The sequence below is a fragment of the Ranitomeya imitator genome, chromosome 4 (genome assembly GCF_032444005.1).
Source record: "Ranitomeya imitator isolate aRanImi1 chromosome 4, aRanImi1.pri, whole genome shotgun sequence".
Taxonomy (NCBI): Eukaryota; Metazoa; Chordata; class Amphibia; order Anura; family Dendrobatidae; genus Ranitomeya; species Ranitomeya imitator.
Window position 1 is genome coordinate 292,084,553 of NC_091285.1, and position 23,505 is coordinate 292,108,057.

The window sequence follows — 23,505 nt, forward strand, 5'->3', positions numbered from 1 at the left end:
CACTATCACCTGGCAAAAATAAGGCTGGGGAGCGATTTGCTCCTGAATAGCAACGATAGGAAAAAACCCCAAAAGCAGTTTTTGTGTCTGTGGTGGAAAAATCAATTTTCCTATCAATGGCAGCACAGACCTCTTACTAAAATCAATGGATTTTCATACAGAATTTAGTAATGAAATGAATCAACACCTTGTGAACCTACCCGAAGTATGTATTTATTTTTTCAAGTGCTTAATGAGAAAATTAGTTTCAGGATAAGAGCTTAAAGCCGCATTTATACAAGCAGATGTTTGTTCTCAGCCAAAATGAACGCTAATAGTGACCTACTAACCATTCTAGACCAGCGTTTACATAGTCATTGAATGTTCATTTGAAATTGTTTGCCTAGTTAGGTAATATCGCATATCTGTTTTTATCAACCAATTCGTGTTTACAGTCCATGATCTCCTCACAATCGGTGAATGTTTCCGTTGACATGAACGATCATTCACACTATCACCGGCATTTTACTGCTAATCATTCAGTGTGGTTATCTATGTGGTTATTTGCTCGCCATAATAAACTACAGATGTGGCTGATCAAATTGGAGCTTATCTTTTCATCTGAAGAGAAGAGCGCTTCGACATGTATAAATGTCATTTCTAGTCACCAGCATAGATATTTGTCATTATGTCCTGTTCACCTGTCTTTTCTGGAAGCAGTTAAGATTTTCTATGTTGTCATGATTCAAAATAGTAATCCATTTTTTTTGGTTTTTTTTTTATCCCCATAGTTCTCATTTGGAGATGACCTCATTCATTCTTTGTTGCATCCTTTAGAACTGGAATTGCAGAAAACTGAACACACCTACTGTGGCAGGATACATAAACTGTTCACAAAACAGCTTACTAAAAGCATTGATGACTTTTCGACAAGGCAATTAAATGTAAGGTGATGCTGTCGTCTGAGCCGCATTACATGTGAGCGAAATGGAAACGTACAAAGAACAGAACCACAGTTGATCATACGCTTCTGTTCATAGGAAGCACTACATGCTGTGTACTTTTACTGGAAACCTTTGTGGCCATTTGTCAGAAATGAGCAAATGCTTTCAAAATCTCCCGCTGTGCTTACATAATACCGCACAAGAATCCGAGTATGTTGTAGGTTTTATACAATTTAAATCCTTTTTTTTAGACAATGTTGCATAGCGTGTATTCAAGTCAAATGAAGGCATGCTTACTATGTTCCGGAGCAGTAACAGTTGGAATATTGTATCATATTCTGTATGATCAAGCCATTCAGTTGACTGAACTTAATCCCGTCATAGAGAGTTATATGTATCATCAGACCACTACTTATTCTCAGACCCCCAAATATTTGCTATCTCTTACTACCCTCAATATGCAGTACTACCTCTTTATCAATATCTGAGCCTGACTGTGGTGGGCTATCTAACAGCAGATGAAAAAGCATTCACTAAATGCTAATGTCCTCTTTAGAGTGTTGCCTACAGTTTCTGACGTGTGTGTGTATATATGAGATTTTTTTTTCTTTATAGTGTACATCTGGTTTCCATGGAAAGCTTTAGTTCCTGTCCGAGAATGCACAGTAGTTACACTCCAGGAAAGGGTTATCTCTTGGCATCTCTTCAGTTCATTGATTTCTATACAGTAGTTAGACTCCTCTCCCTCTCAGCTTCTGAAGAGATACAGTTATAAATCACCAGGATTGCAGCTTGAAAAAGCAAGTCCACTGCAAATTGCTTATTTTCATGATGTCCAATTAAAGAAATGTGGAATATCCCTATAAAATCAATATCAGCCGTTCAACAAACCTTGCCACATGATTTCAGGTAAGAAGCCAAACCATGCACTCTATTTGCAGGCATATTTGGGTGTGTTGGCTACTTTCTAGTGCAAAGCAGAAAGTCTGATTCACCTGGGTGAGAGGCTTCTGACAGTGGTAACATTTCTGCTTGTTGAGAGTACCATGTCAACGTATGGAGACTTATAGGCCATGCAATGCTATTCTGGCAATTTAAATATGCGAACAGCCTTTTCTTAGAGGAATAGGAGAAGAACTTTAGTGCTACTTATTGTAGTAATCCTTAAAGTCAATATAAGTCAGATACTGTGGGCAATACTCCAAAGGTGACAATGGCACAGATACATCTTTTCCATCTATAGCAACCAGTCAGTCTTAGATGAGGTTTCCATCAAATGGTAGTGTTGCTACTAAATTTGCAACACCAAGAAGGAAAATTAGTGGTATTATGATAATCAAAGGATCGATAGTATTTGATGGAAATGATGAGAGAATTGAAACATAGTTTTCAAAACCCTTCAATTTTTTCATTGAGTACCAATGTCACGTGCAGAAATTCATGCACTTGCCATGCCATCAGTGGGGTTATTAAGGGTTGTGTGTTGTGAATTCTGTTGTCGAGCTCCCTCCTGTGGTCGTGAATGGTTCTTCGGTGAGTTCTGTCCGTGGGCTCCCTCTGGTGGCTGTGAGTGGAGCTGCTGCTTCTGAGGTTCCTTACACAGGTGACGTGGTTTATCCTTTGGTTGGCTGCTCTATTTAACTCCACTTAGATCGTTACTCCATGCCAGCTGTCTATGTTTCTACATTGGTTCAGTTCGCTCTTGGATCTTTCTGGTGACCTGTCTACTCCAGCAGAAGCTAAGTTCCTGATAGTATCTAATTCGTTCATTGTTTTCTTGTCCAGCTGGATATCATGATTTTGTCTTGCTAGCTGTAAGCTCTGGGATGCAGAGTGGCATCTCCGCACCGTTAGTCGGTGCGGAGGTCTTTTTGCACACTCTGCGTGGTCTTTTGTAGTTTTTTGTGCTGATCGCAAAGATACCTTTCCTATCCTCTGTCTATTTAGTAAGTCTGGCCTCCCTTTGCTGAAACCTGTTTCATTTCTGCGTTTGTGACTTTCATCTTTACTCAGTCAATATATGTGGGGGGCTTCCTTTTCCTTTGGGGAATTTCTCTGAGGCAAGGTAGGCTTTATTTTCTATCTCTAGGGCTAGCTAGCTCTTGGGCTGTGACGACGCGCCTAGGTAGAGTCAGGAGCGCTCCACAGCTATTTCTAGTGTGTGTGTGATAGGATTAGGGATTGCGGTCAGCAGAGCTCCCACATCCCAGAGCTTGTCCTGTGTGAGTTTTAACTATCAGGTCATTCCGGGTGCTCCTAACCACCAGGTCATAACAGTTGTGTGAAGAATGTTCTGCCACGCTGCGTACACTTAGGCACGCGAATGGCGAAGATCCACTGTCAGTTCCCTTTATGATTCACAACCAATTACGTCCAAGATGTGCTCGATGGAACACAAGTCGGGAAATGATTCAGGCCACAGTACTACGTCTCAAAGCATGCATGTTCATCATCGTTTTGTATTTTTTGGCCGTTTTAAGATTTACAAAAGCATTCTGGGGTACATAAATAACTTTAGAAACACAAAAGAAACAAGTATTGATGAACTATTGATCACCTATACATAGGATAAATCATCTGTGGCAGCTGATCTCCACCAATCTCATATTAACGTGTACTATGGATAAGTTCTCAGTAGTTTAGTCTTGAAAATCCCTTTCAAAAAGGAGGAAGAACAGTAGCAGGTTACATTTAAAGAAAAAACTGGTTTGTAGGCAATCAGCCTCTCTGCTTGCCCACCACTAACCGGATAGTGACTCCAGTATTCTGTTGCACTAAGACTCTTTGCACTAGGGCCTCTTTGTATAACACTACTGTTCCTTAGTATCCTACTTCAAGCTATAAAGGGTATAATTGAGGGGACATCAATAAATTGAGGAATGTTTCTGAATTCTATCACTTTGTAAAGATTACAGAATGGGTATTGTCTTTAGTTAGCTTCAGTGTTCCCCTGTAGTAGCTGTGACGTGATAATGCATAAACCAAGCTTTCTGGCCAACGATGTTAAACTTGTCCAACTGTGTCCATTCCTCCTTGTATTATTGACTGAATCTGCCTAGTAATAAATAGTGATTTTATTTGTTGAGTTTTATAGATGTATCGATCATCGAAGTCTGGACACATAATTTTTTATGTATAGTTCTGCTTTCAATTGTTTTAAATCTAATTTGTCAGTTTGGACATATTGTTTAACCTGCGTGTCATATTATACTTTAGATTATACAAAGTTTAAAGGGGTTCTAGAAAAAACAAATACGGTACTGCAGCAACGGCGGTAAAATGACAAAATATGGATACCCTTCTCTGCCCAGGCAATTGAGATCCGGCAAGCAACCACTCTTGTGCTAAAAGTACTGTATTCAGTTAAGCCGGAGTGCACTTGTTTTTGGACTCTTCGTGGTCTCTTATGGTTGTTTTGAGATGTTTTACAAGCTGTACTTTTGTAAAATTCTACTGGGAATAATTTTAAACCTTTAGATCTTTCCATAGATGGAATTATTTGGTCTCCCAAGTAGTACTCAGTTCAGCAGCAAGTCTTAAATCTGCATGAATACCATGGACACTGGACTAACTGCAGTTTACATACTGACAAATAAGACGACTTTAACATCTGCGCTGTGAATTTCATACTTCTATTCCAAGAACAGAACTATGGAAATAAAAGTAGGGATGGTACCTGCAAATGAGATCCCACCACTGATCCTATATAACTATAATGCAGTCCGTCAGGTTTCTGTAGTGACCGTTTTTTTTTTAGGAGGCAGCATAGCTTGGCCCATTGAGTCATTCTGTTTAGCATTTTTAGTAAAATCTGTGACAGAATCTCCTAAAAGTGTTTGAACAATGCAAACACATCTAAGTACCGTATTCCTGTATAATACGGAAGCCTAAAGGTATGTTCCCATGACCCGTAAACGCTGCGGTTTGGACGCTGTGTACATCCGCAGCATCCAACCCGCAGCAGCCAGATGTTACAGCATAGTGGGTGGGATTTCAAGAAATCAACACATACCATAAGATAAGGCCTTCCCAAAACCCTGTCTGATGACAAATGCACATCTAGCAGGATACAGCAGGCCTCCACTGATAAAGGCATGGGGCAGCACAGGTGCAAACTATTGATAAAAACAGCCACCCGCACACATACCAGACCATGGAGGGGTTGGCTGCCTAGTAGAAAAAAATTTCAAGAAATCTCCCATCTCCACTATACGTGTACGGACGCCTCCGGCTTCCCTGTGGAGACGGACATGCGGCGCATCTTTCCAGACTGCAGCATGTCTATTTATCTTGCGGAGACGCTCCGTTTCCGCAAGATAAATATCACCAATGTATTGGGTGCGGTGATTCCGCATGGTTCAATGATCACATGCCGAATCACGTGTGTTCAAAAGCCGGAAGCGGTTTGGACAGAGCGGACATGTGCTGCGTCCAAAGCGCTGCCAATTACTGACCGTGGAGATGTAACTTTAAAGCTTTTTTTAGATTAACCCTGTTCATCTACTGGATGTTTTGAGCAACCTAGGCCAAATGACTGTATTTAGTTTAGCTAGAAATGCATAAAATTTACAAGACCAAAAACAATTTCCTCTTTTAATAATGACAAGGTGTCTGTTAAAATCAGACGCCAGGTTGATATACATATTTTTATTTGTGCCATTATAAACCTGAATAGTCAAGTCTCATACGAAATACAGAAGACTAGTGAATAGTGCAATTTTCCTTAACGCAGAAAAGAAATGATCAACTGTAGAGCCCAACTGAATAACATTGGTCCAAGTGCTGTCCAATTTTTCCCAAAATACTGTCGTGTGAATGTAGCTTTAGATATAAAGATTAAGAACACCTTTCACATGATAACAATTGTTTTTATATGTAAAGGCCCCTTCACATTAAGCGACGCTGCAGCGATACCGACAACGATCCGGATCGCTGCAGCGTCGCTGTTTGGTCGCTGGAGAGCTGTCACACAGACAGCTCTCCAGCGACCAACGATGCCGGTAACCAGGGTAAACATCGGGTAACTAAGCGCAGGGCCGCGCTTAGTAACCCGATGTTTACCCTGGTTACCATGCTAAAAGTAAAAAAAAACAAACACTAGATACTTACCTACCGCTGTCTGTCCTCCAGCGCTGCGCTCTGCTTCTCTGCACTCCTCCTGTACTGTCTGTGAGCCGGAAAGCAGAGCGGTGACGTCACCGCTCTGCTTTCCGGCTCACAGCCAGTACAGGAGGAGTGCAGAGCACAGCGCTGGAGGACAGACAGCGGTAGGTAAGTATGTAATGTTTGTTTTTTTTTACTTTTAGCATGGTAACCAGGGTAAACATCGGGTTACTAAGCGCGGCCCTGCGCTTAGTTACCCGATGTTTACCCTGGTTACCAGTGAAGACATCGCTGGATCGGTGTCACACACGCCGATCCAGCGATGTCAGCAGGAGTCCAGCGACGAAATAAAGTTCTGGACTTTATTCAGCGACCAACGATCTCCCAGCAGGGGCCTGATCGTTGGTCGCTGTCACACATAACGATTTCATTAACGATATCGTTGCTACGTCACAAATAGCAACGATATCGTTAACAATATCGTTATGTGTGAAGGTACCTTTAGTGTTTACCTTTTAGTTAATAAAATTGCACTAAGTGTTTATCTAAAAAACAATGGTGTTTACCATAACTTGTAACTTTTTACACCAAAAGACTGGTGTAGCCGTTATACTAAATTCCCCTGAGTGTGTTCGGTCAGCAGTCATGTAAAATATAAAAAAAAAAGGATTCACCAAAGTTGGGAGTAAGTGTATGATACATGTACGTTTTGTTGCTTGAAATTCTTCGACTGATCATCAGACTGGGTTTATATCGCCCTTCCTCCTCATAAAAATCCATTTGCTTATATTTCTGATTTCTGCAACAATTTTCTTCTACGTGTTTATGTAATGCATTCCCCTTTTTAATGCGTGTATTAAATGTGAAAAGATCAGTTTACATTATTTGTCTGATACTTTTAGCGATTCCGTGCCTTACTTTATGTTGCTGTTGTATTTTGTGTACGTGAGTCTTGACAATCATTTGTAATGAAAATTAATCAATTTAAATTTTTTTTTTTACATTTTTATTTTGCTTGACAAATATATATATGTTCCTTTGTTTAATTCTTTGCGTGTTGTGTTGACTTGTCATAGCTGAATTGCAATTTTGCCGTATCTGCCTCTCAGGTTTACTTAATTGTTTTTCCTGGGCTTTCTGGAATGGAAAAAAAAATGTTGCTCATTTTTATGAAAATACTCAATAAATATATAAAACTCTCCATTGGTTATCCTTATATTGTGAAATTTAAAATCTCTCCATAGAGAAACAGTTATGAAAATTTAAGAAACATTTCCTTGGAATCATAAATGGGGGTGCATGAAAATTTCAGAGTTTGAAAAAGAGCTGAATAAAAAGAGTTATGAACCTCCTGCTGAGATTTAACCCCTTCCCGACCTGTGACACAGCGTATGCGTCATGAAAGTCGGTGCCAATCCGACCTGTGACGCATATGCTGTGTCACAGAAAGATCGCATCCCTGCAGATCGGGTGAAAGGGTTAACTCCCATTTCACCCGATCTGCAGGGACAGGGGGAGTGGTAGTTTAGCCCAGGGGGGGTGGCTTCACCCACTCGTGGCTACGATCGCTCTGATTGGCAGTTTCACTTTCAACAGCCAATCAGAGCGATTTGTAATATTTCACCCATTATAACGGGTGAAATATTACAATCCAGCCATGGCCGATGCTGCAATATCATCGGCCATGGCTGGAAATACTAGTGTGCCCCCACCCCACCCCACCGATCGCCCCCCCAGCCCCCCGATCTGGCCGGTACACTGCTCCGGCTCCCCTCCATCCAGTGCTCCGCTCCCCCCCGTGCTCTTGTCCGCTCCCCCCGTGCTCCAATCACCCCCCTGTGCTCCAATCACCCCCCCGCATTCAGATCCACCCCCCCGTGCTCCGTTCCACCCCCCGTGCTCCGTTCCAGCCCCCCCGTGCTCCGTTCCACGCCCCCCGTGCTCCGTTCCACGCCTGCCGCGCTCCGATTCCCCCCCCCCCCCGTGCTCTGATCCCCCCCCCCCCCCCCGTGGTCCCCCCGCACCCCATCATACTTACCGATCCAGCCGGGGTCCCGTCCGTCTTCTCCCTGGGCGCCGCCATCTTCCAAAATGGCGGGCGCATGCGCAGTGCGCCCGCCGAATCTGCCGACCGGCAGATTCGTTCCAAAGTGCATTTTGATCACTGAGATAGATTATATCTCAGTGATCAAAATAAAAAAAATAATACATGACCCCCCCCTTTGTCACCCCCATAGGTAAGGACAATAAAAAAATAAAGAAATTTTTTTTTTCCACTAATGTTAGAATAGGGTTAGGGGTAGGGCTAGGGGTAGGGGTAGGGGTAGGGTTAGGGCTAGGGTTAGGGTTTCGGTATGTGCACACGTATTCTGGTCCTCTGCGGAGTTTTCCGCTGCGGATTTGATAAATCCGCAGTGCTAAACCGCTGCGGATTTATGGCGGATTTACCGAGTTTTTTTCTGCGCATTTCACTGCGGTTTTACAATTGCGATTTTCTATTTGAGCAGTTGTAAAACCGCTGTGGAATCCGCAGAAAGAAGCGACATGCTGCGGAATGTAAACCGCTGCGTTTCCGTGCAGTTTTTCCGCAGCATGTGTACAGCGATTTTTGTTTCCCATAGGTCTACATTGAACTGTAAACTCATGGGGAAACTGCTGCGGATCTGCAGCGTTTTCCGCAGCGTTTTCCGCAGCGTGTGCACATACCTTTAGAATTAGGCTATGTTCACACGGTGCGGATTTGGCTGCGGATTGGCCGCTGCGGATTCGCAGCAGTATTCCATCAGGTTTACAGTACCATGTAAACATATGAAAAACCAAATCCGCTGTGCCCATGGTGCAGAAAATACCGTGCGGAAACGCTGCGTTGTATTTTCCGCAGCATGTCAATTCTTTGTGCGGATTCCGCGGCTTTTTACACCTGTTCCTCAATAGGAATCCGCAGGTGAAATCCGCACAAAAAACACTGGAAATCCGCGGAAAATCCGCAGGTAAAACGCAGTGCCTTTTACCCGCGGATTTTTCAAAAATGGTGCGGAAATATCTCACACGAATCCGCAACGTGGGCACATAGCCTTAGGGTTAGGGTTGGAATTAGGGTTGTGATTAGGGTTATGGCTACAGTTGGGATTAGGGTTAGGGGTGTGGGGGGGTTAGTGTTGGAGTTAGAATTGAGGGGTTACCACTGTTTAGGCACATCAGGGGGTCTCCAAACGCAACATGGTGCCACCATTGATTCCAGCCAATCTCGTATTCAAAAAGTCAAATGGTGCTCCCTCACTTCCGAGCCCTGAAGTGTGGTTTACCCCCACATATGGGGTATCAGTGTACTCAGGATAAACTGCGCAACAATTACTGGGGTCCAATTTCTCCTGTTACCCTTGTGAATCTAAAAAAATGCTTGCTAAAACATCATTTTTGAGGAAAGAAAAATGATTTTTTTATTTTCACGGCTCTGCGTTGTAAACGTCTGTGAAGCACTTGGGGGTTCAAAGTGCTCACCACATATCTAGATAAGTTCCTTGGGGGGTCTAGTTTCTTAAATGGGGTCACTTGTGGGGGGTTTCTACTGTTTAGGCACACCAGGGGCTCTGCAAACGCAATGTGACGCCCGCAGACCATTCCATCAAAGTCTGCATTTCAAAAGTCACTACTTCCCTTCTGAGCCCCGACGTGTGCCCAAACAGTGGTTTACCCCCACACATGGGGTATCAGCGTACTCAGGAGAAACTGGACAACAACTATTGGGGTCCAATTTCTCTTGTTACCCTTGGGAAAATAAAAAATTGCAGGCTAAAAGATCATTTTTGAGAAAATAATTTTTTTTTTTATTTTCATGGCTCTGCGTTATAAACTTCTGTGAAGCACTTGGGGGTTCAAAGTCCTCACCACACATCTAGATTAGTTCCTTTGGGGGTCTAGTTTCCAAAATTGGGTCATTTCTGGGGGATCTCCAATGTTTAGGCACACAGGGGCTCTCCAAACGTGACATGGTGTCCGCTAATGATTGGAGCTAATTTTCCATTTAAAAAGCCAAATGGCATGCCATCCCTTCCGAGCCCTGCCGTGCGCCCAAACAGTGGTTTACCCCCACATATGGGGTATCAGCGTACTCAGGACAAACTGGACAACAATATTTGGGGTCCAATTTCTCCTATTATCCTTGGCAAAATAGGAAATTCCAGGCTAAAAAATCATTTTTGAGGAAAGAAAAATTATTTTTTATTTTCATGGCTCTGCGTTATAAACTTCTGTGAAGCACCTGGGGGTTTAAAGTGCTCAATGTGCATCTAGATAAGTTCCTTGGGGGGTCTAGTTTCCAAAATGGGGTCACTTGTGGGGGAGCTCCAATGTTTAGGCACACAGGGGCTCTCCAAACGCGACATGGTGTCCGCTAACAATTGGAGCTAATTTTCCATTCAAAAAGTCAAATGGCGCGCCTTCCCTTCCGAGCCCTGCCGAGTGCCCAAACAGTGGTTTACCCCCACATATGAGGTATCGGCGTACTCGGGAGAAATTGCCCAACAAATTTTATGATCCATTTTATCCTACTGCCCATGTGAAAATGAAAAAATTGAGGCGAAAAGAATTTTTTTGTGAAAAAAAAAAGTACTTTTTCATTTTTACAGATCAATTTGTGAAGCATCTGAGGGTTTAAAGTGCTCACTAGGCATCTAAATAAGTTCCTTGGGGGTCTAGTTTCCAAAATGGGGTCACTTGTGGGGGAGCGCCAATGTTTAGGCACACAGGAGCTATCCAAACGCGACATGGTGTCCGCTAACGATGGAAATAATTTTTCATTCAAAAAGTCAAATGGCGCTCCTTCCCTTCCGAGCCTTACCATGTGCCCAAACAGTGGTTTACCCCCACATATGAGGTATCAGCGTACTCAGGACAAATTGGACAACAACTTCCGTGGTTCAGTTTCTCCTTTTACCATTGGGAAAATAAAAAAATTGTTGCTAAAAGATAATTTTTGTGACTAAAAAGTTAAATGTTCATTTTTTCCTTCCATGTTGCTTCTGCTGCTGTGAAGCACCTGAAGGGTTAATAAACTTTTTGAATGTGGTTTTGAGTACCTTGAGGGGTGCAGTTTTTAGAATGGTGTCACTTTTGGGTATTTTCAGCCATATAGACCCCTCAAACTGACTTCAAATGTGAGGTGGTCCCTAAAAAAAAATGGTTTTGTAAATTTCGTTGTAAAAATGACAAATCGCTGGTCAAATTTTAACCCTTATAACTTCCTAACAAAAAAAAATTTTGTTTCCAAAATTGTGCTGATGTAAAGTAAACATGTGGGAAATGTTATTTATTAACTATTTTGTGTCACATATCTCTCTGGTTTAACAGAATAAAAATTCAAAATGTGAAAATTGCGAAATTTTCAAAATTTTCGCCAAATTTCCGTTTTTATCACAAATAAACGCAGAATTTATTGACCTAAATTTACCACTAACATGAAGCCCAATATGTCACGAAAAAACAATCTCAGAACCGCTAGGATCCGTTGAAGCGTTCCTGAGTTATTACCTCATAAAGGGACACTGGTCAGAATTGCAAAAAACGGCAAGGTCTTTAAGGTCAAAATAGGCTGGGTCATGAAGGGGTTAATATATATCATGATCTGAATGGAGTTCTCACAATTTGATGTTCAGGCACAGTGCCAGCTCAATCACCAGTATGTAAATATTATTTATTGTTATAGCGCCATTTATTCCACAGCACTTTACATTTGATTGACAGCCAAGCACTTGTAACAGCCAAGGTTGGTTCCAACCTGATCCTGGCTGTTTTTCCCAATGTTCCCCAACTCCAGTCCTCAAGGCCAACCAGCAGATTATGTTTTCAGCATTTCCTTAGTATTGCATAATTCACCTGTGTAATATGAGGAAATATTGAAAACATGATCTGTTGGCTGACCTTGAGCAGTGCAGTTGACTACACTGGTTTAACACATTAGTGAATAGTTTGGTTTGTGGTGCTGTCTGATTTCTGTTTTTCTCAGATTTAGGCAGGGGTCACAAGAGCGTATAACACGGCTGAGTGCGATGCAATAAAACATCGGATAGCACTCGGATCAGTGTTATTCTATGGGGAAGCTCAGATCTGAGATTGTTCTTGCATGCCGAATCAGCATGATAAAATAATCAAGGCATGCTGCGATAGGCAGCAAGACTTCAACTCTTCCTGCATTAACAGTCCCACAGGGGTTCATCATTTGTTAACTTAAAAATCAGTAAATCCCCTGTATCTCCTCCGCACAGTACCACGTCTCCTGTCCTGTATATGGGGTGTAATCAGGCTCGGACTGGGACACCGGAGAATCCTGCGGTGGGCCCCACCCCCAGCCCCTGCCTCCTTCATTTGTCCCTGCCCTGCATGCGGTGCACAGTTTATTCTATAGCCAGCGGCCCGGCCCCAGCGCACAGGCTGTACGGAAGAATGTGAAGTGCTGCTGTGCAAGCAGCCGCGAGGCAGCTGCTCGCTCCTTCACATGATGATCATCTCGCACTGCTGCTGACGGCGAAGCCGAGTCTGTGCTCTTGATAAGAGCGGCCCGTGCGCAGCGTGGTGCGAGTGCCGACCTCACCGACTTCAGCCAGCACACAGCAAAGTCGGAGAAAACAGCTGACTGACTGTGTGAGTCAGAGAGGAGAAGACAGGGACGCACACACTGCACTGAGTCTGCAGCACGGGTCATCACCGACCTGTTTCTTGTTACTTTGCCCGCCCTCGACTCCACCTCTTCTTCATTAAAACTCTGGAGTCTGGACTAAGGGTGTTCTAATGCTGATTGGCTGACAGATGCAGGCAGGAGCAGCCAATCAGCATTAGTTTTCTTTGTGTGACCTCAGTCACACAGGTCATAGCACACCTCAATGAGCTGTGCTGTGATTGGTCGTCTGTCCTGCCCATGCAGCACAGGCACACAGGCGCGCACTGTCTGCACTACTATGATCGGAGGCTGAGGAGCTGAGGGACGTCACATTTTTGTTGATGATTGCAGCCAGTCAGTAAGGACCTTACTGCCCCAGTGGGGCTGATTGCTGGACACACTGGGGGTAGTGCTGGACACACTGGGGCAATGCTGGACACACTGAGGTAGTGCTGGACACACTGGGGAAGATTGCTGAACACACGGGCAATATGCTGGACACACTGGGGCAGATTGCTGGACACACTGGGGCAGATTGCTGGACACACTGGGGCAGATTGCTGGACACACTGGGGCAGATTGCTGGACACACTGGGGCAGATTGCTGGACACACTGGGGCAGATTGCTGGACACACTGGGGCAGATTGCTGGACACACTGGGGCAGATTGCTGGACACACTGGGGCAGATTGCTGGACACACTGGGGCAGATTGCTGGACACTGGGGGCAATGCTGGGCACACTGGGGCAATATGCTGGGCACACTGGGGCAATATGCTGGGCACACTGGGGCAGATTGCTGGGCACACTGGGGCAATATGCTGGACATACTGGGGCAATATGTTGGACATACTGGGGCAATGCTGGATACACTGGGGCAGTGCTGGACACACTGGGGCAGTGCTGGACACACTGGGGCAATGCTGAACACACTGGGGCAATGCTGAACACACTGGGGCAATATGCTAGACATACTGGGGCAGATTGCTGGACACACTGGGGGTAATATGCTGGACACACTGGGGGTAATATGCTGGACACACTGGGGCAGATTGCTGGACACACTGGGGCAGATTGCTGGACGCACTGGGGAAGGTTGCTGGACGCACTGGGGAAGGTTGCTGGACACACTGGGGCAGATTGCTGGACACACTGGGGGGAATGCTGGACACACTGGGGCAATATGCTTGACATACTGGGGAAGATTGCTGGACACACTGGGGGTAATATGCTGGACACACTGGGAGCAGGACTGGAGGCATGGGCAGAATGTAGATACGGGGCATGATTGGAGACATGGGGCAGAATGAAAGACATGGGGCAGGATTGGATCATGGGGCAGGATGGATACGATTGAGACAGATGGGGAAGGATGGGGGTGCACGCTAGCGTCCCATAAGCAAAGCGTCACAGAAGATAAGCGTCGTGACACCGCAGTTATTCCATGGCACAGAACTAACATCCATCTTCTCTCTTCACACAGGTATTAACTCCCTCTGCTTGCTGTCTCCTGTTTTGCAATCAAATGGTGCAACTTCCTACCTCTGATAGCTGTCCCATCTGCTGCAATAGACTCTAATGGTATTAACTCCCTCTGCTTGCTGTCTCCTGTTTTGCAATCAAATGGTGCAACTTCCTACCTCTGATAGCTGTCCCATCTGCTGCAATAGACTCTAATGGTATTAACTCCCTCTGCTTGCTGTCTCCTATTTTGCAATCAAATGGTGCAACTTCCTACCTCTGATAGCTGTCCCATCTGCTGCAATAGACTCTAATGGTATTAACTCCCTCCTCTGCTTGCTGTCTGTCATCTGCTGCTTTACCATCTAGAAACATAATTTAATGTGTTTGCTAATTCATTGGTATAATTTATCTGTTGCATTGCACTTAAAACTAAGGGTACCGTCACACAGTGGCATTTTGATCGCTACGACGGCACGATTTGTGACGTTCCAGCGATATATCCGTGACGTTCCAGCGATCTCGCTGTGTCTGACACGCTCCTGCGATCAGGGACCCCGCTGAGAATCGTACGTCGTAGCAGATCGTTTGAAACTTTCTTTCGTCATCTAGCGTCCCGCTGTGGCGGCATGATCGCATGGTGTAACAAAGGTGTGCATGATATTGTATACAATGTGCGCATAGTAACCAACGGCTTCTACATCGCACATACGTCATGAAATTATCGCTCCAGCGTCGTACATTGCAAAGTGTGACAGCAATCTACGACGCTGGAGCGATATTGTTACGATGCTGGAGCGTCACGGATCGTGCCGTCGTAGCGATCAAAATGCCACTGTGTGACGGTACCCTTACTGTCCACTTACTATCCATGACTGGGATCAGTGTAGATCTTATCTGGTGGAAGGTGTGAAAGTAGATTTTACCAGGCTGAGTGTCTTTGATCATCTTTTCAAAGAAAAAAAAAAAAAAGCCCCTGGTGTGCTAGCCAGCTGCCAAATTATCCTCAACCAGTTCCCACAATCCATCTCTTCTGGGCTATAAATTTAGAACCTTCCTTAGGGGTGCACGCAAGTGGGGGTGCACGCTAGCGTCCCATAAGCAAAGCGTCACAGAAGATAAGCGTCGTGACACCGCAGTTATTCCATGGCAGTTAGTCAGGGCAGGAGTCAGGTAACCCACACTCTGCTCTCCCTTCTATCGATGTGCATTATTCCTATCCTCCTATGCTCCCTTGCAATCCACATTCACCGCCCAATCCCCCCTCCATCGCGACTCATATACATCAGCTCCTCTCTCTTTCCCTCTCCCATGTACAGCTCCCATGCACTTCTCACCTTCCTGAAAAACCTCAGTCCATCTTAACCAAACAGACTGCATAGAAAAAACTTCATACAATCCCAAAAGCTACTTGCTTTTTATCTTCCTACTCCTGCTGATATCAGGAGACATCTCCCCAAACCCCGGTCCACCAACCTCAACCCCTACCCTACCTCACATCGAAACCTTAATAATCTTACTAATATTAATTGCACTCCTTCATCCCCTCCTTCTTTTAATTGTGCCCTTTGGAATCCACGGTCTGTATGTAACAAGCTTCCTTTCCTACACAATTACTTTCTGAAAAACTCTCTGAATCTGCTGGCCCTCACGGAAACCTGGATTCAGGATTCTGACACTGTCTCTCCTGCTGCCATTACCCATGATGGCTTGCAATTCTCCCATTCCCCGAGACCAACAAACAGACCTGGTGGTGGAGTTGGCATACTCCTGTCCCCACAATGCACTTTCCAGGTCATCCCCTCAGTTCCATCACTCTCATTCCCTTCTTTTGAGGTCCACACCATCAGGCTCTTTCGCCCCCTCTCTCTGAGTAGCGGTCATATACCGGCCCCCAGGCTCACCCACCCGCTTCCTGGACCATTTCTCTGCCTGGCTGCCGCACTTCATGTCCTCAGAACTACCAACCCTTATCCTGGGAGACTTCAACATCCCCATTAACAGCCCCACTTCCACATCTGCATCCCAGCTTCTGTCACTAACCACTTCTCTCGGCCTCTCACAGCTCTCAACCTCTGAGACACACAAGGACGGTAACACCCTGGACCTGGTTTTTGCCCGGCTCTGCTCAATCTCCTACATAGATAACTCACCGCTTCCCCTCTCTGACCACAACATTCTCTCCTTCACACTCACATATCCTCGCTCACCCCAGCACCCTCCTACACACCATTCAGTCAGAAATCTACAAGCCATTAACCCTCTTACACTTTCAGACTCCCTACGCTCATCATTGTCCCCAATATCTTCCTTTTCCTGTCCTGATCTGGCGGTACATCACTTCAATGACACTCTTAGAAGCACCCTTGACCAAGTAGCTCCCCTCACCCTCAGGACCTCCAAACACAGAATAAAACAGCCCTGGCTCACATCGCAAACCCGATTTCTCCAGCGATCCTCTAGGTGTGCTGAACGCTTATGGAGGAAAACACGCACACCAGAAGACTTCATACACTTCAAATTTATGTTAAGGACCTATAACTTTGCCCTTCACTTCGCTAAACAGACCTACTTTACCACTCTGATCTCCTCACTATCCAACAACCCCAAGAAACTTTTTGACACCTTTCACTCCCTCCTCAGGCCAAAAGCACAAGCCCCTATCACAGATATTTGTGCTGGTGACCTGGCCTCCCACTTTATAGAGAAAATAGACAATATCCGTCAGGAAATCCGCTCCCAACAACTAAGTTCAGTGACTCCCATCCCTCCCCTCATTGCCCCTGGCTCACTCTCCACATTCGATCCCATCACAGAAGAAGAAGTCTCCAAGCTCCTCTCCTCTTCTCGTCCGACTACATGCACTACCGACCCCATTCCCTCACATCTCCTCCAGTCTCTCTCTCCAGTTGTCACAAGTCACCTAACTACAATCTTTAATCTCTCCCTCTCCTCTGGCATTTTCCCCTCCTCCTTCAAACACTCTATCATTACTCCATTACTAAAGAAACCCACCCTCGACCCATCCTGCACAAACAACTACAGACCGGTCTCCAATCTCCCCTTCATCTCTAAACTCTTGGAGCACCTGATATACTCCCGCCTTACCCGTTACCTCTCCACTCACTCCCTCCTAGACCCTTCACAGTCCGGTTTCCGCCCCCTACATTCGACAGAAACTGCACTCATCAAAGTGACCAATGACCTTCTGACAGCAAAACGTAATGGTGACCACTCTCTGCTCATTCTTCTCGACCTTTCTGCAGCTTTTGACACTGTTGACCACCCTCTCCTGCTCTCTAGGCTCCAGTCACTAGGCATTAAGGACACTGCTCTCTCCTGGTTCTCCTCCTATCTTTCTGACCGCTCCTTCAGTGTTCTGTTCTCTAGCTCCACTTCATCTCCTCTTCCTCTCACTGTTGGGGTACCTCAGGGCTCAGTCCTTGGCCCCCTTCTGTTCTCTCTCTACACGGCCCCAATTGGACAGACCATCAGCAGATTTGGCTTTCAGTACCATCTTTATGCCGACGACACACAACTATATACGTCATCCACTGACCTTGCCCCCGCTGTACTACAGAACGCCACTGACTGTCCACAGTCTCCAACATCATGTCCGCTCTCTATCTGAAACTCAACCTCTCCAAAACTGAACTTCTTCTGCTCCCACCATCTACTAACCTCCCTAAATCTGACATTTCCCTCTCCGTGGGTGGCACCATAATAACACCCCGGCAGCAGGCGCGCTGTCTGGGTGTTATGTTTGACTCCGATCTCTCCTTCACCTCCCATATACAATCTCTTGCCCGCTCGTGCCGCTTACACCTAAAGAACATCTCTAGAATCCGCCCTTTTCTCACCATGGAGACAGCTAAAACCCTCACGGTCGCCCTGATCCACTCCCGCCTGGACTACTGTAACGCTCTATTAATTGGCCTCCCCCTCACTCGACTTTCCCCTCTCCAGTCCATCCTTAATGCAGCAGCCAGGGTCGTCCATCTGGCTAATCGTTACTCGGACGCGTCTGCTCTTCGCCAGTCGTTACACTGGCTGCCCATTCATTACAGGATACAATTCAAAGTACTTGTTCTCACCCACAAAGCTCTCCACAGTGCGGCACCCCCTTACATCTCCTCCCTCATTTCTGTCTATCAGCCTAACAGACCACTGCGCTCTGCAAATGACTTTCGGCTAACCTCTGCACTAATCCGTACCTCCCACTCCCGACTCCAAGACTTCTCCCGTGCTGCGCCAATCCTCTGGAATGCTCTACCCCAAGATATTAGGACCATCCATAATTTGCATAGTTTTAGGCGCTCGCTCAAAACACATTTGTTCAGAGCGGCCTATCACGTTCACTAATCAAAGTTATGTTATGTTTGTGTGTGTGTAGCCCATTCACTATCCCCATCTATTCCCCAACCCCTGAAGATGGCTGGACCATGATTGTAAATACATCATTGTAAATACACACCTGTACTTTGTATCTCCCCCACCTCATTGTAGATTGTAAGCTCTCACGAGCAGGGTCGTCTTATTTTGCTTTAATTATTGTATTGTTAACGTTGTTACTTATGACTTTTGTGTTTGAAACTGTTAAACTGTAAAGCGCTGCGGAATATGTTGGCGCTATATAAATAAAGATTATTATTATTATTATTAATGGATACTCATGAGGGCAGGATGCGAGAACATATGGCTGGAGCCAGGAATGAGATAAACGGGGCCAAGATGGGGGATATTATTACCATAGGGGCTAATTAAGGGATATTATTACTGCAGTGATGTATTTATTTTATTTTTTGAGTATACTGTTTTAAATGGGTGGGGGGGGGCGGTCCTGTTACTGTGCAGAGTGACTATATCGCCTTTTTTTCTCCATGTGGTGTAATGTAGAAGTTGTGAAAAATTAAGTAATGTGTTCTGCAAGCGGAGCTCGAGATAACTGTGTTATTTCCTGCAGAAACGAGTCCTTGCTGGAAGAAATGATGGTGGTCTGTGCTGGATGAAAGATGAGGGATGAAAGATGAAGGACTTCACCTAGAGATGTCACTGGTGAGTCAGTGTTACCTATACACTGACACTATACACTGTATACTATATACAGAGGTCCTGTGTACAATGTCAACAGTGATCACTGTATTACCTATACATTATATACAGAGCTCCTGTTTATAATACCACCAGTGATCTCTGTATTACCTGTACACAGACACTGCATACTAAGTACAGATCTCCTGTGAATACTGGCACTTATGGTGATAGTATTGTGTTTTTGTTTTTTTTTTTTTTTTTTTTATTACTGATCAGTATTGTAGTATTCAGTCACTATGTGGTGGTAATATGTGGTCTGGAAATGGTGTTGTGGTATTTGTCCCTTGTTAGTGCTATTTGGTCACCAAGTGGTGGTAATATGTGGTCTTGACATGGTGCGGTGGTATTTGTGTTATGACCTGGTGGTCAGGACAATAATGGACCTGGTGGTTAAGAGCACACGGAATGACCTGATAGTTACTGATAATAAAGGACGAGCTCTGGGACGTGGGAACTCTGCTGACCGCAATCCCTAATCCTATCAAACACACTAGAAATAGCCGTGGATTGCGCCTAACGCTCCCTATGCAACTCGGCACAGCCTAAGGAACTAGCTAGCCCTGAAGATAGAAAAATAAAGCCTACCTTGCCTCAGAGAAATTCCCCAAAGGAAAAGGCAGCCCCCCACATATAATGACTGTGAGTAAAGATGAAAATACAAACACAGAGATGAAATAGATTTAGCAAAGTGAGGCCCGACTTACTGAACAGACCAAGGATAGGAAAGGTTACTTTGCGGTCAGCACAAAAACCTACAAAAAGACCACGCAGAGGACGCAAAAAGACCCTCCGCACCGACTCACGGTGCGGAGGCGCTCCCTCTGCGTCCCAGAGCTTCCAACAAGCAAGACAACAATAAAAATAGCAAGCTGGACAGAAAAATAGCAAACCAAAGAAATACAAGCTGGAACTTAGCTTCTGCTGGGAAGACAGGTCACAAGAACGATCCAGGAGTGAACTAGACCAATACTGGAACATTGACACGTGGCATAGAGCAAAGATCTAAGTGGAGTTAAATAGAGCAGCCTGCTAACGAATTAACCTCGTCACCTGTGGAAGGAAACTCAGAAACACCCACCAGAGGAAGTCCATGGACAGAACCAGCTGAAGTACCATTCATGACCACAGGAGGGAGCCTGACAACAGAATTCACAACATATTTGTCCCTTGTATGTAGTATTATTCGGTCACTATGTGGTGTGGTCTGTTCATGGTGTGGTGGTATTTCTTCCTGTATGTGGTGGTATTGGTCTTGGTATAGTGGATTGTGTTGTGTATGGCGGTCATTTGTTCTCTCTGATATTAATTATGAGAAGATTCTTTATTTCCATTAGTTTTAATGCTTTGTACACAGCGGCGGAGATGCACTTACAGGGGGTTTCCTGTGGAAAAAAAAGTAATCACCTCTCCACAGGATAAGTGATAACGTATTGATTGGTGGTGGGGTCTGAATGCTTGGACCCATTCAGCAAAATGTGGAACTTTTTATCCCCGTTAGACTGGACTGGCATGTCCGACTAGATCACTGATCGATTCATTCACTCTGTGGCTGCACTTGTTTTTTTCTGGAAGCCCCAAAGAGAATGAATGGAGCTGCGGTCAGATATCCCACCTGCCGCTGCATTTTAAAATAGTGATAAAAGTGTCCTGTCAGGGATAAAACTTCCCCATTCTTCCGATCGGTGCAATTTCTAATGGTCGGATCTAAGCGATCACCTATCCTGTGGAGCCCATGGATCAGTGATAACTTGTTTTAACCAAGAACCCCATTAATGTAAACTACCGTGATTATACATCCCAGTTATTGGGGCACACGGTAGATGTGCAGCAGCCGCCGGTGTTTTACAGCCGATGCTCCACTATAATGACAGATATTTGCATATAGCTGTAGGGTGGGCCCCTAGAGTCTATTTCTCTGGTGGGCCCCAGACACCCGAGTCCGACGCTGGGTGTAATCCCCTGTATCTCCTCTGCACAGTACCACGTCTCCTGTCCTGTATACGGGGTGTAATCCCCTGTATCTCCTCCGCACAGTACCACGTCTCCTGTCCTGTATACCGGGTGTAATCCCCTGTCTCTCCTCCGCACAGTAAGGAGTTTCCACATTTCTGGCAGCACAAAGGCTTTGAAAAAGCAACATGGCATCACAAATTTGGAGAAATTTACTCTCTATATATTACCCCCTCTTTTCTGACTCTTGTAGTGTGCCAAAACCGCAGTTAGCACCCAATATATGTGGCATATGTGGATTTTGCTAAATACTGTAAATTACAGACACTCAGGTTGGCACCGTTATACTAATTAAAATGATACCTGGGGTGAAGAAATCTATGTTGTAGTTCTTGTGTAATCCGTGTTAGAAGTTTTCTGTTAATGAGATGCTCGTGCATCGGGACTGTAGGCAGTCTTCTCTTCCTGCTCAAGCCAAAGAAGCCAAGGGAAAGACCTGTCCACAGGCTGCCCCGAAGCATAAACAGTCTGTCTCTCTGTCTCTATGATGATGAACATGTTTGTTCTTCGGGGTGGCCTGTGGGCAGGTCTCTCCTTGTTTCTCTGGTTTAGAGCAGGAAGATAATACTCTGCCTACAGACACGGAGCACGGGCATCTCATTAACTGAAAACTTTTAACACTGACTATACAAGAACTACAAGACAGATTTCTTCACAGCAGGTGTCATTTTAATCAGTTTAACATTGCCAACCCGACAGTGTCTGTAGTTTACTTAGCAAATCCCGATGACAGGTTTGCTTTAAGGGAAGTGTATCTCCAGAATCAGAAACCTGGCACAGCGTGTTTACAATTTTCACTCACCTACTGCTTGCTTATTTCTGTAAAACTGTTCGTGGCTTTTTTTTTTTTAATCCCAGAACTAAAAAATATTACTGCATCTGTCTTGAAGTGCGGTGTATTCTTTGCTTAATTCATGTGCTTAAAAACCACAAGTATGACGCAGATTATGAAACATCTGAGAGCGCAATTTGGAATAGAACTTCCTTATTCATGAGCTAAAGAAAATAAAATTATGGCTCCTGGAAAAAGGAGGTGAAAAAAGCGTAAAAACGAAAAATGACTGTAAGGCTGCCGTCTCACTAGCAGTATTTGGTCAGTATTTTACATCAGTATATGTAAGCCAAAACCAGGAATGGGTGATAAATGCAGAAGTGGTGCATATGTTTCTATCACCCATTCCTGGTTTTGGTTTACAAATACTGATGTATACTGCTAGTGTGACGGCAGCCTAAGGGGTTAAATATTTCTGGATGTTTCTATATGCAAATTGCTTCTTCTGAGAAAAAGAGGACTTAAACTCTATAGCGCCACCTGTTGGAAGTAGCGATCCTACAAGTCACAATCAACCCTTTAACGAGTTGTGCAATATGACTTGTGGGAATAAAAGGACTAGAAATAGGAAAAACCCAATGTGGCTAAACAAAGAAGTAAGACAGGCAATTAACAGTAAAAAGAAAGCATTTGCACTACTAAAGCAGGATGGCACCGCTGAAGCTCTAAAAAACTATAGGGAGAAAAATACTTTATCTAAAAAACTAATTAAAGCTGCCAAAAAGGAAACAGAGAAGCACATTGCTAAGGAGAGTAAAACTAATCCCAAACTGTTCTTCAACTATATCAATAGTAAAAGAATAAAAACTGAAAATGTAGGCCCCTTAAAAAATAGTGAGGAAAGAATGGTTGTAGATGACGAGGAAAAAGCTAACATATTAAACACCTTCTTCTCCACGGTATTCACGGTGGAAAATGAAATGCTAGGTGAAATCCCAAGAAACAATGAAAACCCTATATTAAGGGTCACCAATCTAACCCAAGAAGAGGTGCGAAACCGGCTAAATAAGATTAAAATAGATAAATCTCCGGGTCCGGATGGCATACACCCACGAGTACTAAGAGAACTAAATAATGTAATAGATAAACCATTATTTCTTATTTTTAGGGACTCTATAGCGACAGGGTCTGTTCCGCAGGACTGGCGCATAGCAAATGTGGTGCCAATATTCAAAAAGGGCTCCAAAAGTGAACCTGGAAATTATAGGCCAGTAAGTCTAACCTCTATTGTTGGTAAAATATTTGAAGGGTTTCTGAGGGATGTTATTCTGGATTATCTCAATGAGAATAACTGTTTAACTCCATATCAGCATGGGTTTATGAGAAATCGCTCCTGTCAAACCAATCTAATCAGTTTTTATGAAGAGGTAAGCTATAGGCTGGACCACGGTGAGTCATTGGACGTGGTATATCTCGATTTTTCCAAA

At 44.5% G+C, this 23,505-nt stretch overlaps 1 protein-coding gene across 3 annotated transcripts in view; it reads left to right on the top strand.

Annotated features, from left to right (window-relative positions):
• The window catches only part of GXYLT1 (glucoside xylosyltransferase 1), a 63,923-nt gene extending 56,696 nt beyond the window's left edge, over positions 1–7,227 (top strand). For 2 of the 3 annotated variants that reach the window (XM_069764754.1, XM_069764755.1), the window contains 2 exons: positions 771–5,798; positions 6,522–7,227. In XM_069764754.1, the coding sequence (XP_069620855.1) occupies positions 771–932 (162 nt within the window). In that variant the 3' untranslated portion in view covers positions 933–5,798; positions 6,522–7,227. Of the gene's footprint in view, positions 1–770; positions 5,799–6,521 lie in introns of those variants that run through there. The other variant, XM_069764756.1, reaches the window with a different exon arrangement.
• The last annotated feature ends 16,278 nt before the right edge of the window (positions 7,228–23,505 follow it).